This window comes from Pseudophryne corroboree, chromosome 5, assembly GCF_028390025.1.
Source record: "Pseudophryne corroboree isolate aPseCor3 chromosome 5, aPseCor3.hap2, whole genome shotgun sequence".
NCBI classification, from domain to species: Eukaryota; Metazoa; Chordata; class Amphibia; order Anura; family Myobatrachidae; genus Pseudophryne; species Pseudophryne corroboree.
This window is the reverse complement of record NC_086448.1, coordinates 584386379-584403030: the sequence shown is the minus strand read 5'-3', so window position 1 is coordinate 584403030 and position 16652 is coordinate 584386379. Positions and strand designations below refer to the sequence as shown.

Here is a 16652-nt window from a genome sequence, read left to right as displayed (position 1 = left end):
TTTCAACATTATTACATTTAACCATTTTATATGTTTTTTATGTGTTTTGTATTTTGTGAACTTGCTGCATTTGCATGTATAAACAGAAATTCTATCTGATTGCACTCCCAGTTGTTATTTTTCTTGTTTTACAATTTTTAATGGTTAGCCACTCCTTTCTGGTGCGCAGCTTTCACATTCAAATACTAATCAGACTAAAAATTAAAACGCCTGATATTTTCTTGTTTCTATTTGAAAGCAGCAGAAAACGATATTTATGGTAAGAACTTGCAGTTGTTAAATCTCTTTCTGCGAGGTACACTGGGCTCCACAGGGAATAACATCGGGGTGTAGAGTAGGATCTTGATCCGAGGCACCAACAGGCTAAAAGCTTTGACTGTTCCCAGAATGCATAGCGCAGCCTCCGTGCACAGGAGCTCAGTTTTGTTAACCAGTCCAATGCAGTAGCAGGTAAAAGAGACGACAACCGTTAGTAGCCACATACACCACATTCTCACGACAGGAGAACGTGTCAGTGGCTAATGCCATACAAACCCAAAGAAGCTAAGTGCGTCAGGGTGGGCGCCCTGTGGAACCCAGTGTACCTCGCAGAAAGAGATTTAACAAAGGTAAGTTCTTACCATAAATCTCGTTTTCTGCAGCGGGGTACACTGGTTTCCACAGGGAATAACATCAGGGATGTCCTAAAGCAGTTTCTCATGGGAGGGGACGCACTGTAGCGGGCACGAGAACCCGGCGTCCAAAGGAAGCATCCTGGGAGGCAGAAGTATCGAAGGTATAGAACCTTATGAACGTGTTCACTGAGGACCACGTAGCCGCCTTGCACAATTGTTCAAGGATCACACGGTCGCACCACGGCGGACCGCCCAAGAAGGTCCAACAGACCGAGTAGAATGGGCCTTGATAGTTGCAGGAGCTGGACGACCAGCCTGTACATAAGCATGTGCAATCACCATTCTAATCCATCTGGCCAGGGTCTGCTTGTGAGCAGGCCAGCCACATTTGTGAAAACCAAACAGTACAAAGAGAGAATCAGACTTCCTGATGGAAGCTGTCTTCTTCATATAGATATGGAGAGCCCGTACCACATCCAAAGACTGCTGTTTGGAAGACAATTCAGGAGAGACAAAGTCCGGAACCACAAACTCCTGATTAAGGTGGAAAGAAGACACTACCTTAGGTAGGCACCCGGGAGGTGTTCTCAGAACTGCCCGGTCATGGTGAAAAATCAGATAGGGGGACCTACAAGACAAGGCACCCAAATCAGACACCCGTCTACCAGAGGCAATAGCCAGTAGAAACAATACCTTAAGAGAAAGCCACTATAGGTCAGCAGATTCAAGAGGCTAAAACGGAGACTCTTGTCATGCCTCCAGAACCACCGACAGATCCCAAGGAGCAACAGGCGGGATGTAAGGAGGTTGAATCCATAACACACCCTGAGGGAATGTATGAACATCAGGTAAAGTGGCACTTTTTCTCTGGAACCAAACCGACAAGGCAGAAATATGAACCATGATGGAGGCCAGACGAAGGCCCAAGTCCAGGCCGTGTTGTAGAAAGGCCAAAAGTTTGGCCGTACTAAACTTGTAAGCGTCATGATAGTTATTGGCGCACCAAGCATAGTAAGAATTCCAGACCCTATGATAAATCCAAGTAGAAGCCGGTTTACGGGCCTTCAACATGGTTTGAATAACCACCTCAGAAAATCCTTTGGCCCTCAGAACCGAAGCTTCAAGAGCCACGCCATCAAAGCCAACCGGGCCAAATCCCGATATACACAGGTGCCCTGAACGAGGAGATTTGGGTGCTGCAGAAGTAGAAAGGTACGCTCTATCGAGAGACCCTGAAGATCTGAGAACCAATGCCATCTGGGCCATGCTGGAGCGATCAGAAGTAGGATTCCTCCTTCTTGCTTGAACTTCCTTAGTACTGGGCAGGAATGACACCGGAGGGAACACGTATGGCAGCCAAAAGTTCCATGGAATTGCCAGTGTGTCCACGAACGCAGCTTGGGGAGCCCTTGTCCATGCTCCGAAGACCGAACCTTGTGATTGTGTCGAGACACCATCAGATCCACATCTGCTAGGCCCCACTTGTCCACTAGGAGTTGAAATACTTCTGGATGGAGGCTCCACTCTCTGGCGTGTACGTCCTGACGACTGAGGAAGTCCGCTTCCCAGTTTAGGACCCCCAGAATGAACACTGCCGATATGGCTGGCAGATGGCATTCCGCCCACTGAAAAATCCTTGATACTTCCCCAATTGCCATGGCGTTGTCCGGCTGTACTTGAACAGGTCTGTTCTGTACTAAATGCTGGGCCAAGTTCAGTGCATTGAACACTGCCCGCAGTTCCAGAATGTTTATCGGGAGGAGAGACTCCTCCCTGGTCCACGGACCCTGAAGGAAGTGTTGCTCCAGCACAGCGCCACAACCTCTCAGACTGGCAACCATCGTCAGAAGGACCCAGCTGGAGATTCAGAAGGGACGACCCCTGCTCAAATGTTGGTCCTGCAGCCACCAACTTAGTGACAGACGGACGTCCGGAGATAAGAATATCATGTGAAACCTGATCCGGTGAGGCAGGCCGTCCCATTTGGCAAGAATCTGTTTCTGCAGATGGCGGGAATGGAATTGAGCGTAGTTCACCATGTCGAAAGCTGACACCATGAGACCTATCACATGCATTGCCAAGTGTATGAACACTTGCGGACGAGATAGGAAGCATCGAATCCTGTCCTGAAGTTTCAGGACCTTCTACTGAGACCAGAACAACCGCTGGTCGTGAGTGTCCAACAACACCCCCAGGTGCACCATGCTCTGAGCAGGGACCAGGGAGGATTTCTTCCAGTTGATGAGCCACCCGTGGGCTTGTAGAAACTGGAGCGTCAGATCCAGACGACATAGGAGAATTTCTGGGGAATTTGCCAGGATCAACAAGTCATCCAGATACAGGAGGATCCTGACCCATTCACGGCAGAATACAGCCGTCATTACCGCCATGACCTTTGTGAAGACTTGCAAAGCCGTGATCAAACCAAAAGGTAAAGCCCGAAATTGATAATGGAGGTTGCCCACAGCAAACCTCAGGTATTGCTGATGCGACATTGCAATAGGAATATGCAGGTAAGCATCCTGTATGTCCAGGGAGACCATATAATCCCTGGGCTCCAAGGCCAGAACAATAGAGCAAAGAATTTCCATTCGAAACTTGGAGACTCTCACAAAATTGTTCAAGGACCTGAAAATGAGAATGGACCGAGAGGACCCATTCGGTTTCGGGACTAGTAACAGCGGTGAATAGTACCCCTTGCCTCTCTGAGCCAGAGGCACCTGTACTACCACTCCTGTGTCCAGGAGGGACTGTACCACCGAATGAAGAGTTTTTGCCTTCACCTGATCCTAAGGGATGTCTGTCAGGCAAAATCGATAAGGGGGACGATTCTTGAAGGCTATGGCGTAACTGGGAGTGACGACTTCCCGTATCCAGGCGTCAGAAGTGGTCTTCAACCATTCCTGGGTAAACCCTAGAAGTCGGCCTCCACCCCTGGGATCCCCCAGAGGGAGGCCCGCCACGTCATGAAGCAGGCTTGTCAGTTTTGGAAGCAGGCTGACGGGCAGCTCAGGCACGTTTAGGTTTTGGCTTAGTGGTTTTGGAAGTGTGAGCCTGTTTCGGGTACGCCTGACCTTTTGCTTTACCTGAAAGATGAAAGGAGCAAAAGGAAGTGCTATTAACCTTCGGCACTGAAGGAGCAGTACTAGGTAGACACGTTGTTTTAGCAGAAGCTAAGTCAGCCACTATCTTGTTGAGGTCCTCTCCAAAAAGAATGTCTCCCTTAAAAGGGAGCACCTCCAGGGTTTTCTTTGAATCCAGATCCACAGACCAGGACCGTAACCAGAGAATACGGCTAGCCAAAATGGACGTAGTAGAAGCCTTGGCCGCCAGAATACCGGCATCAGAAGCCGTATCCTTAATGTAATGAAAGGCTGTGACAATATATGAGACATTGTCTAGCATTATCAGAAAAATTGGAAGGCAGCTCTGCTTCCACCTCCTGAGCCCACGCTTCAATAGCTTCAGCAGCCCATGTCGCTGCAATAGTGGGCCGATGCACAGCTCCTGCTAGGGTGTAAATCGCCTTTAAGCAACCCTCCACACGCTTATCTGTCAGTTCTTTCAGAGAAGTGACGGTAGTTACAGGCAGAGCTGAAGATACCACCAGCCGCACCACTTGCGAATCCACCGGCGGGGGTGTTTCCCAATTCTTAATTAGCTCCGCAGCGAGGGGATAGCGAGCCAGCATTTTCTTGTGAGGTGTGAATTTCTTTCCCGGATTTTCCAAGGATTTCTGACGTATGTCAACTAAATGGTCAGAGTGAGGTAAAACTTGTTTAACAACCTTCTGACATTTAAATCTGTCCTGTTTCTTAGAGGTAGCATCAGGCTCTGGGTTGTCAGTAATTTGAAGAATTAGTCTGATAGCCTCCAAAAAGTCAGGTACAGCCACCTGTGAGACAGTTTACCCATCAGAAGTATCTGGATCAGTGTCTGTGGGGTCAGTATACACGTTATCCTCATCAGACAAGGTATCTGGGACGTGGGTGGTTTGTGAGGAAGTAATGGCCCGCTTAGAGGACCCCTTGGTCTTAGGTGGGCGAGAGATAGATTTCTGTTTAGTCAGTGAGTGGTTCAATTGCTGTAACTGAGTGGACAGGTGATCTTCCCATGACGGATTAACAACAGGAACAATATGCGGTTGTATCGGCACGTGAGATCCCATAGGGGTCGTAAGTCTAGTTACCAGCGTACTTAACAACGTGGAAAAAGTAGCCCAAGGTGGGTCATTATGAACCCCCATTGCTCCGGTCCCACTGGGGGGTAGGGAACCCCCAGAACCTGAACCCTCTACTGCTATGTTTTCCTCTAATGTGTCCGCAGCGTCACCACTACGCACTGTGGGATCAGCCGCAGCACCGTCGCCCCTTGTAGCTGACATACCTGTAAGCTCAATTCACAGGCAACCCAGTACAATATCAGCAGTCCAAAATCTTAACAAAAACCCCCTTTGCAGTGCATAAGCACAAACAGAGAATTCAAGAGGTACAGTATACGGTGACTGAAAATCACAGAGAAAAAAATAAGAATTTACTCACCGGTAATTCTATTTCTCGTAGTCCGTAGTGGATGCTGGGAACTCCGTAAGGACCATGGGGGAATAGCGGGCTCCGAAGGAGACTGGGCACTCTAAGAAAGAATTAGGACTACCTGGTGTGCACTGGCTCATCCCTCTATGCCCCTCCTCCAGATCTCAGTTAGGGAAACTGTGCCCGGAAGAGCTGACACAATAAGGAAAGGATTTGGAATCCCGGGTAAGACTCATACCAGCCACACCAATCACACCGTACAACTCGTGATACTATACCCAGTGAACAGTATGAACAACAACTGAGCCTCTCGAATAGATGGCTCATAACAATAACCCTTTAGTTAGGCAATAACTATATACAAGTATTGCAGACAATCCGCACTTGGGATGGGCGCCCAGCATCCACTACGGACTACGAGAAATAGAATTACCGGTGAGTAAATTCTTATTTTCTCTGACGTCCTAGTGGATGCTGGGAACTCCGTAAGGACCATGGGGATTATACCAAAGCTCCCAAACGGGCGGGAGAGTGCGGATGACTCTGCAGCACCGAATGAGCAAACTCAAGGTCCTCCTCAGCCAGGGTATCAAACTTGTAGAATTTTGCAAATGTGTTTGAACCCGACCAAGTAGCAGCTCGGCAAAGTTGTAAAGCCGAGACCCCTCGGGCAGCCGCCCAAGAAGAGCCCACCTTCCTCGTGGAATGGGCTTTTACAGATTTAGGATGCGGCAGTCCAGCCGCCGAATGTGCAAGTTGAATCGTGCTACAGATCCAGCGAGCAATAGTCTGCTTTGAAGCAGGAGCACCCAGCTTTTGGGTGCATACAGGATAAATAGCGAGTCAGTTTTTCTGACTCTAGCCGTCCTGGAAACATATATTTTCAGGGCCCTGATTACGTCCAGCAACTAGGAATCCTCCAAGTCCAGAGTAGCTGCAGGCACCACAATAGGTTGGTACACATGAAAAGCGGATACCACCTTAGGAAGGAATTGGGAACGAGTCCTCAATTCCGCCCTATCCATATGAAAAATCAGATAAGGGCTTTTACATGACAAAGCCGCCAATTCTGATACACGCCTGGCCGACGCCAAGGCCAACAGCATGACCACCTTCCACGTGAGGAACTTTATCTCCACGGTTTTAAGTGGCTCAAACCAATGCGACTTTAGGAAATCCAACACCACGTTGAGATCCCAAGGTGCCACTGGGGGCACAAAAGGGGGTTGAATATGCAGCACTCCCTTTACAAAAGTCTGAACTTCAGGCAGTGAAGCCAGTTCTTTTTGGAAGAAAATCGACAGAGCCGAAATCTGGACCTTAATGGAACCCAATTTTAGGCCCATAGTCACTCCTGACTGTAGGAAGTGCAGAAATCGACCTAGCTGAAATTCCTCCGTTGGGGCCTTCCTGGCCTCACACCAAGCAACATATTTCCGCCATATGCGGTGATAATGTTTTGCGGTCACATATTTCCTAGCTTTAATCAGTGTAGGAATGACTTCCTCCGGAATGCCCTTTTCTTTTAGGATCCGGTGTTCAACCGCCATGCCGTCAAACGCAGCCGCGGTAAGTCTTGGAACAGACAGGGCCCCTGCTGCAGCAGGTCCTGTCTGAGCGGCAGAGGCCATGGGTCCTCTGAGATCATTTCTTGAAGTTCTGGGTACCAAGCTCTTCTTGGCCAATCCGGAACCACGAGTATAGTTCTTACTCCTCTCCTTCTTATTATTCTCAGTACCTTGGGTATGAGAGGCAGAGGAGGGAACACATAAACCGACTGGTACACCCACGGTGTCACTAGAGCGTCCACAGCTATCGTCTGAGGGTCCCTTGACCTGGCGCAATACCTTTTTAGTTTTTTGTTGAGGCGGGACGCCATCATGTCCACCTGTGGCCTTTCCCAACGGTTTACAATCATTTTGAAGACTTCTGGATGAAGTCCCCACTCTCCCGGGTGGAGGTCGTGTCTGCTGAGGAAGTCTGCTTTCCAGTTGTCCACTCCCGGAATGAACACTGCTGACAGTGCTATCACGTGATTTTCCGCCCATCGGAGAATCCTTGTGGCTTCTGCCATCGCCAACCTGCTTCTTGTGCCGCCCTGTCGGTTTACATGGGCTACCGCCGTGATGTTGTCTGACTGGATCAGCACCGGCTGGTGTTGAAGCAGGGGTCTTGCCTGACTTAGGGCATTGTAAATGGCCCTTAGTTCCAGAATATTTATGTGTAGGGAAGTCTACTGGCTTGACCATAGTCCTTGGAAGTTTCTTTCCTGTGTGACTGCCCCCCCAGCCTCGAAGGCTGGCATCCGTGGTCACCAGGACCCAGTCCTGTATGCCAAATCTGCGGCCCTCTAGAAGATGAGCACTCTGCAGCCACCACAGCAGAGACACCCTGGTCCTTGGAGACAGGGTTATCAGCCGATGCATCTGAAGATGCGAACCGGACCACTTGTCCAACAGATCCCACTGAAAGATCTTTGCATGGAACCTGCCAAATGGAATTGCTTCGTAGGAAGCTACCATCTTTACCAGGACTCGCGTGCAGTGATGCACCAACACCTGTTTTGGTTTCAGGAGGTCTCTGACTAGAGATGACAACTCCTTGGCTTTCTCCTCCGGGAGAATCACTTTTTTCTGGTCTGTGTCCAGAACCATCCCCAGGAACAGTAGGCGCGTTGTAGGAACCAGCTGCGACTTTGGAATATTCAGAATCCAGCCGTGCTGTTGTAGCACTTCCCGAGATAGTGCTACGCCGACCAACAACTGCTCCCTGGACCTCGCCTTTATAAGGAGATCGTCCAAGTACGGGATAATTTAAACTCCCTTTTTCTGAAGGAGTATCATCATTTCGGCCATTACCTTGGTAAATACCCTCGGTGCCGTGGACAGACCAAACGGCAACGTCTGGAATTGGTAATGACAGTCCTGTACCACAAATCTGAGGTACTCCTGGTGAGGAGGGTAAATGGGGACATGCAGGTAAGCATCCTTGATGTCCAGTGATACCATGTAATCCCCTTCGTCCAGGCTTGCAATAACCGCCCTGAGCGATTCCATTTTGAACTTGAACCTTCTTATATAAGTGTTCAAGGATTTCAAATTTAAAATGGGTCTCACCGAACCGTCCGGTTTCGGTACCACAAACATTGTGGAATAGTAACCCCGTCCTTGTTGAAGGAGGGGTACCTTGATTATCACCTGCTAAGAATACAGCTTGTGAATCGCCTCCAGCACTGCCTCCCTGTCTGGGGGAGCTGTTGGCAAGGCTGATTTGAGGAAACGGCGAGGGGGAGACGTCTCGAATTCCAGCTTGTACCCCTGAGATACCACTTGTAGAATCCAGGGATCCACCCGTGAGCGAGCCCACTGGTCGCTGAAGTTCCGGAGACGGGCCCCCACCGCCCCTGGCTCCGCCTGTGGAGCCCCAGCGTCATGCGGTGGACTTAGAGGAAGCGGGAGAGGACTTTTGTTCTTGGGAAGTGGCTGTATGGTGCAGCTTTTTCCCTCTACCTCTGCCTCTGGGCAGAAAGGACGCGCCTTTAACCCGCCTGCCTTTCTGGGGCCGAAAGGACTGTACCTGATAATACGGTGCTTTCTTTGGCTGTGAGGGAACATGGGGTAAAAATGTCGACTTCCCAGCTGTTGCTGTGGAAACGAGGTCCGAGAGACCGTCCCCAAACAATTCCTCACCTTTGTAAGGCAAAACCTCCATGTGCCTTTTAGAATCTGCATCACCCGTCCACTGCCGAGTCCACAATCCTCTCCTGGCAGAAATGGACATTGCATTAATTCTAGATGCCAGCCGGCAAATATCCCTCTGTGCATCCCTCATGTATAAGACTGCGTCTTTAATATGCTCTATGGTTAGCAATATAGTGTCCCTGTCGAGGGTATCAATGTTATCAGACAGGGAATCTGACCACGCAGCAGCAGCACTACACATCCATGCTGAAGCAATAGCCGGTCTCAGTATAATACCTGAGTGTGTATATACAGACTTCAGGATAGCCTCCTGCTTTCTATCCGCAGGCTCCTTTAAGGCGGCCGTATCCTGAGACGGTAGTGCCACCTTCTTTGACAAGCGTGTGAGCGCTTTATCCACCCTAGGGGATGTCTCCCAACGTATCCTGTCCTCTGGCGGGAAAGGGTACGCCATTAGCAACTTTTTCGAAATCACTAATTTCTTATCGGGGGAAGACCACGCTTCTTCACACACTTCATTCAACTCATCAGATGGGGGAAAAACTACTGGTTGCTTTTTCTCCCCAAACATAGTACCCTTTTTTGTGGTACCTGGGTTAATGTCAGAAATGTGCAACACATTTTTCATTGCCGTAATCATGTAACGGGTGGCTCTGTTGGAATGTACACTAGTCTCATCGTCGTCGACACTGGAGTCAGTATCCGTGTCGACATCTGTGTCAGCCATCTGAGGTAGTGGGCGTTTTTGAGCCCCTGATGGGTTTTGAGACGCCTGGGCAAGCACGGGCTGAGAAGCCGGCTGTCCCACATCTGCTATGTCGTCAAACCTTTTATGTAAGGAGTTGACACTGTCGCGTAATTCCTTCCACATAACCATCCACTCAGGTGTCGACCCCACAGGGGGTGACATCACATTTATCGGCACCTGCTCCGCCTCCACATAAGCCTCCTCATCAAACATGTCGACACAGCCGTACCGACACACCACACACACACAGGGAATGCTCTGACTGAGGACAGGACCCCACAAAGTCCTTTGGGGAGACAGAGAGAGAGTATGCCAGCACACACCACAGCGCTATATATATATATATATAGTATTTGCGCCTAAATTTAGTGCCCCCCCCTCTCTTTTTTACCCTATTGAGCCTGGAAACTGCAGGGGAGAGCCTGGGTAGCGTCCTTCCAGCGGAGCTGTGAGAGGAAATGGCACCACTGTGCTGAGGGAGATAGCCCCGCCCCTTTTTCGGCGGACTTCTCCCGCTTTTATAATAATAATGTGGCTGGGGTATTTAACACATATATAGCTTCTTAGGCTATATTATGTGTGATTAGCCACTTTAAGGTACTCTAATTGCTGCCCAGGGCGCCCCCCCCCCCAGCGCACTGCACCCATCAGTGACCGGAGTATGTGGTGTGCACAGGGAGCAATGGCGCACAGCTGCAGTGCTGTGCGCTACCTTAATGAAGACCGGAGTCTTCAGCCGCCGATTTCCGTGAAGATCTTCATGCTTCTGGCTCTGCAAGGGGGACGGCGGCGCGGCTCCGGGACCGGACGACCGAGGCTGGGCCTGTGTTCGATCCCTCTGGAGCTAATGGTGTCCAGTAGCCTAGAAGCCCAAGCTAGCTGCAAGCAGGTAGGTTCGCTTCTCTCCCCTAAGTCCCTCGTTGCAGTGAGTCTGTTGCCAGCAGATCTCACTGAAAATAAAAAACCTAACAAATACTTTCTTTACTAGAAGCTCAGGAGAGCCCCTAGTGTGCAACCAGCTCGAGCCGGGCACAGATTCTAACTGAGGTCTGGAGGAGGGGCATAGAGGGAGGAGCCAGTGCACACCAGGTAGTCCTAATTCTTTCTTAGAGTGCCCAGTCTCCTTCGGAGCCCGCTATTCCCCCATGGTCCTTACGGAGTTCCCAGCATCCACTAGGACGTCAGAGAAATACTCATTAAGTATATCCTGTGAAACACCTATATTAAACAATAACCCTGACGTACTTAGCCCCCACAGGGTACAGAATATAGCTACAGCACTCTGAATGAGATACACAGAATGGTAGTCACGCAGCAGCTGTATATGTACACACACACAATCACATGTACAATGCAGAAATTATGACATGCAATAAAACTGCACTGGACTAGCAATACAAAGTAATACTAAGTAAGGCTATACAATCAATAGATATATCAATGCACAGTAAATACTGGATGTATATCACAGGGTACTTGTACTAAATAACCCTGACTAAATGCACTGTTTCTTAACTAACACTGTCAGCAGACATGTAGAATACTTAAGTGTCCTGTAAAATGCACAGCGCTGACATGCAGGCGGCTTTACAGAGGAGGATTTGTCCAAATAGTCCCAGGAACAGCTCAGCTTGTGGAAATGGTCCATAAACGCTGACAGGGAGCGAGGGAGAGAGAGATATGCAGCTCCAGGGTGGGAACATTTACTCTAAATGGCGCCCTGGGGGAGGGGCTACAGGTCAGAGCCTTATCCCCTTGCTGGACTTCACCACCGGTTGCTGTGGGCCATATAAAAACGTTTTTTTAGTAAAACCGACCTGTGCCCCTGCCCTGGTGGTCAAGTGGGGTCCCTGTACTGCCACAGTGTCCACGCCAGCGCACGCGGCCCGCCTCCCACCGGCCGCGCCAGATCGCGAGTCCCGCCTGGGGGACCCTCTTACCTCCTCCTTAAGTGCGGCCACGCGATCCAGGAGAGCTGCGGTGGTGTGTGTGCCTGACTGAAGAAAACCGGAGCCTCCGCTGTAAGTACCTGGCAACCAGGGCACGGGAGTATACAGCGCCGCTGGGGGAGGTGATGGAGCTGCAGCAGGAGATGTCTGACTGACATCTAACACTCAAGTGTCTCTGCTGCAGCCCTTGAAGTCTTCAAATTTTACTTAAAAAAGCGCTTCTGAGGGCTACTTGAGCAGCCCTGCCTGTTGTATGCCTGCACTGCATGGCACCAACTACAAAACTGAGCTCCTGTGCACAGAGGCAGGGTTATAGAGGAGGCGGCGCTATGCATTCTGGGAACAGTCAAAGCTTTTAGCCTGTTGGTGCCTCGGATCAAGATCCTACTCTACACCCCGATGTTATTCCCTGAGGAACCCAGTGTACCCCGCTGCAGAAAGCCTATATTTATAAGTATATTATATTTATCCTTCAAACACATTCACTAGTACTTGAAAATTAAACCGCTCGAATTCACATACAGAATAACCACAAAACAATGTCAAGAAATCTGAAAAAAAGATTGAAAGGTTACCTTCCACAATCCAAGCAATAGACCAGGCTTAAAATAAAGTAGTTTAACATGCTTGTCCTGGCCAATACATTTCCTGGGATCCATCAAGTTATATTCCACAATGAGTGAAAGCCTTCGAAGTCTTCATGATATAAAGAAAAAAATAAATTATTTTAATTTCCAAATACACAGTATATTTTCAACACATATAACAGATTATAGATCCATAGTTAAAGTTCATTGCCACTTTGAAACAATGTGGGGTAGACTTACTAAACAATGGCTTGTTGGAGCCGCTGATTACCAACTATGACCAAAGGATTTAAACTGGCTGTAATAAATGCTAAACCTGGCTTGTTTCACATTAGTCATTTACAAATCCACCGGTAAAGCTGTCAATCATAGGTGGCTTTAACAAACTAACATTTAATAACTTTATAACTTTGTTGCAATTAAAGTTATTAAGCCAAAACAAAAATATCTGCTAGAATAATTTGGTACATGTGACCTTACAGCAATGCCTGGTCTGTGAAGTAATACGGTTATGCTTGGTTGTTCTGCTACATAGTCACTCTCTCCCACTTCAAATTTAATTTACTTTTTCTGTAGCATAATACAAACACTAGCTGTATATAAATGGAAGTTGTATGCAACTAAAACTATTACTTTTCTCTAGCCACCCACATCTACTGCAACAGCTTCCTATATGGCATTCCCTTCAAACAACTACCATTACTTCAATCAGCACTAAATTGCTCACTCACCTCTCCACTCTATCAATCCCTAGGTTGGCTCATCATATCACCCCAGAATCTAATTCCAGCTACAAAGAGGGAGATTCAAATGTTTGAAAAGTCAGTTGGGAGTCTGTTTTTTCCTATCTAATAGACAGGAAAAAAAATAGACACCCAACCGACTTTTCAAACATTTGAATTCCACCCAAAGGGGAAGATGCAAATGTTTGAAAAGTCGGTTGGGTGTCTGTTTTTTCCTTTCTATTAGATAGGAAAAAACAGACTCCCAACTGACTTTTCAAACATTTGAATCTACCCGAAAGAGTCTAACACCAGTTATAAAGCATTCGCCAAAAATCACCCCTTCATACAACAAAATCCTTACCACAAAATACTCATATCACACCTGCCTCTGGGTTAGAATTTATTTCTCATACAGTTGAAATTTAGATATTCTTTTAAAATGTCGACCATTGATTGTCATCATTATTTAATGTCAACATTTTAGCTGTCAATTCTATGTTCATGTTGACCTTTTGGTTTATTGACATTTTGAACACGCCAACAGTACAACAGTCGACATTTTGGGGTCTAAGTTTTGATTGTCTAAGATATGACTACATCTGCTGCCTCTGCTTCACCTACTCTAACAACGACTTCACACTCCTTAAGATTATCCCATGCCGCTCTCCATTTATAGAATTCCCTTTAACGTCTGACTTTCCATCAGACTTTAACCACTTAACTTGCAATTTTTTTTGCAAATAAATAATATTTTTCTAAGTTAACCTCAATTTACAGCATTATTCTTTTTTTTTTTAAAGGGTTGCCTAGCACATCACTGTGGCATGATCTCCTACCATCCTAATGGCCATATACCTGTACTTACAATAATATCATCTCCCCCAACCTCTATTCATTCCCATTAGTCTCTCTATAGCGCCCTCCCCCAAGAGTTAACACTGTAGCATTAGCCATCATCTACCTCCCCCAATATATGCACAGAGCAGAGGAACATGTTTGTGACTCATAGAGGATTGATAAGTACCTCTACTGAGCTCTGAATACTGAGCAAAAAAGCGGATGCTCACACATCAGCATTTCAGCATAGTGCTAAGGGGGGAACTCGGCACACCTGCATATTTTGTGGCTTGCACTCCAGAGTGCAAGGAATTCTGGGGCATAGAAAGGGCATGTAAAGTTGGTGGTTATACACGCTATATCACCTTCCTTCAAAGTGGGAAGAGGAAATCAGTTGTACACTTACACCACTACTACCACAGCTGCTACTAATGCTAAAAATTTGAAATAATTTACAATTTGAATAAGTTAAGATAACACATAATGATTTTCAAAACTGCCATATACTGTATGGCTATTATATAAAGGAAAATATTTAGGTTAGGTATACATGCCAGGATAAGCCGTGCATGCAGTATGCATATTAATTTACTGTGAAAAAAAAATAAATTGAGTGTTTGATCAAACATCTTCCATTACATGTCCTAAATATCAATTTCCTTGAATTATTTTTTTTTTTTAACAGCTCTGCTAACGGAGTAAAAATATTTTGCAGAAATTCCTGAAGCATACGTACTGATGCCTGAAGTGTCTTCTCCTGAAAAAGCCCAGAGAGGAGAAACCGATGGGCAGTGATAGGGTGGGGCCAGGCTAATTGCATTATTGGGTCCCGCCCCTTGCAGTAAAAAACTTCAGTTTGCTCATATTTAAATAGGGAATGGGGCTAAAATGACACTATTACCATAGAACTGCATCTTTAGGCCCCATCCCCTCCTGATGGCCAGCAACATTTTGGTATTTCTCTCTGCATTCTGCCAACTTCACCAGGAAGTGAGCGGGATCCATGAGGGGAACCCACTCTTCCTGGGGTGCGGGGCACTATTTGGAAAAATAAGAATTTACTTACCGATAATTCTATTTCTCGGAGTCCGTAGTGGATGCTGGGGTTCCTGAAAGGACCATGGGGAATAGCGGCTCCGCAGGAGACAGGGCACAAAAAGTAAAGCTTTACGATCAGGTGGTGTGTACTGGCTCCTCCCCCTATGACCCTCCTCCAAGCCTCAGTTAGGTACTGTGCCCGGACGAGCGTACACAATAAGGAAGGATTTTGAATCCCGGGTAAGACTCATACCAGCCACACCAATCACACTGTACAACCTGTGATCTGAACCCAGTTAACAGTATGATAACAGCGGAGCCTCTGAAAAGATGGCTCACAACAATAATAACCCGATTTTTGTAACTATGTACAAGTATTGCAGACAATCCGCACTTGGGATGGGCGCCCAGCATCCACTACGGACTCCGAGAAATAGAATTATCGGTAAGTAAATTCTTATTTTCTCTATCGTCCTAGTGGATGCTGGGGTTCCTGAAAGGACCATGGGGATAATACCAAAGCTCCCAAACGGGCGGGAGAGTGCGGATGACTCTGCAGCACCGAATGAGAGAACTCCAGGTCCTCCTTAGCCAGGGTATCAAATTTGTAGGATTTTACAAACGTGTTTGCCCCTGACTAAATAACCGCTCGGCAAAGTTGTAAAGCCGAGACCCCTCGGGCAGCCGCCCAAGATGAGCCCACCTTCCTTGTGGAATGGGCATTTACATATTTTGGCTGTGGCAGGCCTGCCACAGAATGTGCAAGCTGAATTGTATTACACATCCAACTAGCAATAGTCTGCTTAGAAGCAAGAGCACCCAGTTTGTTGGGTGCATACAGGATAACAGCAAGTCAGTTTTCCTGACTCCAGCCGTCCTGGAACATATTTTCAGGGCCCTGACAACATCTAGCAACTTGGAGTCCTCCAAGTCCCTAGTAGGTGCAAGGCACCACAATAAGCTGGTTCAGGTGAAACACTGACACCACCTTAGGGAGAGAACTGGGGACGAGTCCGCAGCTCTGCCCTGTCCGAATGGACAAACAGATATGGGCTTTTTTGAGAAAAAACCACCAATTTGACACTCGCCTGGTCCAGGCCAGGGCCAAGAGCATCGTCACTTTTCATGTGAGATGCTTCAAATCCACAGATTTGACTGGTTTTAAACCAATGTGATTTGAGGAATCCCAGAACTACGTTGAGATCCCACAGTGCCACTGGAGGCACAAAAGGGGGTTGTATATGCAATACTCCCTTGACAAACTTCTGGACTTCAGGAACTGAAGCCAATTCTTTCTGGAAGAAAATCGACAGGGCCGAAATTTGAACCTTAATGGACCCCAATTTGCGGCCCATAGACACTCCTGTTTGCAGGAAATGCAGGAAACGACCGAGTTGAAATTTCTTTGTGGGGCCATCCTGGCCTCACACCACGCAACATATCTTCGCCACATGTGGTGATAATGTTGTGCGGTCACCTCCTTTCTGGCTTTGACCAGGGTAGGAATGACCTCTTCCGGAATGCCTTTTTCCCTTAGGATCCGGCGTTCCACCGCCATGCCGACAAACGCAGCTGCGGTAAGTCTTGGAACAGACATGGTACTTGCTGAAGCAAATCCCTTCTTAGCAGCAGAGGCCATAAGACCTCTGTAAGCATCTCTTGAAGTTCCGGGTACCAAGTCCTTCTTGGCCAATCCGGAGCCATGAGTATAGTTCTTACTCCTCTACGTCTTATAATTCTCAGCACCTTAGGTATGAGAAGCAGAGGAGGGAACACATACACCGACTGGTACACCCACGGTGTTACCAGAACGTCCACAGCTATTGCCTGAGGGTCTCTTGACCTGGCGCAATACCTGTCCCGTTTTTTGTTCAGACGGGACGCCATCATGTCCACCTTTGGTATTTCCCAACGGTTTACA

General features: G+C 47.7%; 1 protein-coding gene across 4 annotated transcripts in view; it reads right to left on the bottom strand.

The window, feature by feature from the left end:
- FBXO15 (F-box protein 15) overlaps window positions 1-16652 on the bottom strand; it is a 660886-nt gene that overhangs the window by 294554 nt on the left and 349680 nt on the right. For all 4 annotated transcript variants that reach the window (XM_063923380.1, XM_063923382.1, XM_063923379.1 and 1 more), the window contains exon 7: window positions 12120-12240. In XM_063923380.1, the coding sequence (XP_063779450.1) occupies window positions 12120-12240 (121 nt within the window). The remainder of the gene's footprint in view (window positions 1-12119; window positions 12241-16652) is intronic.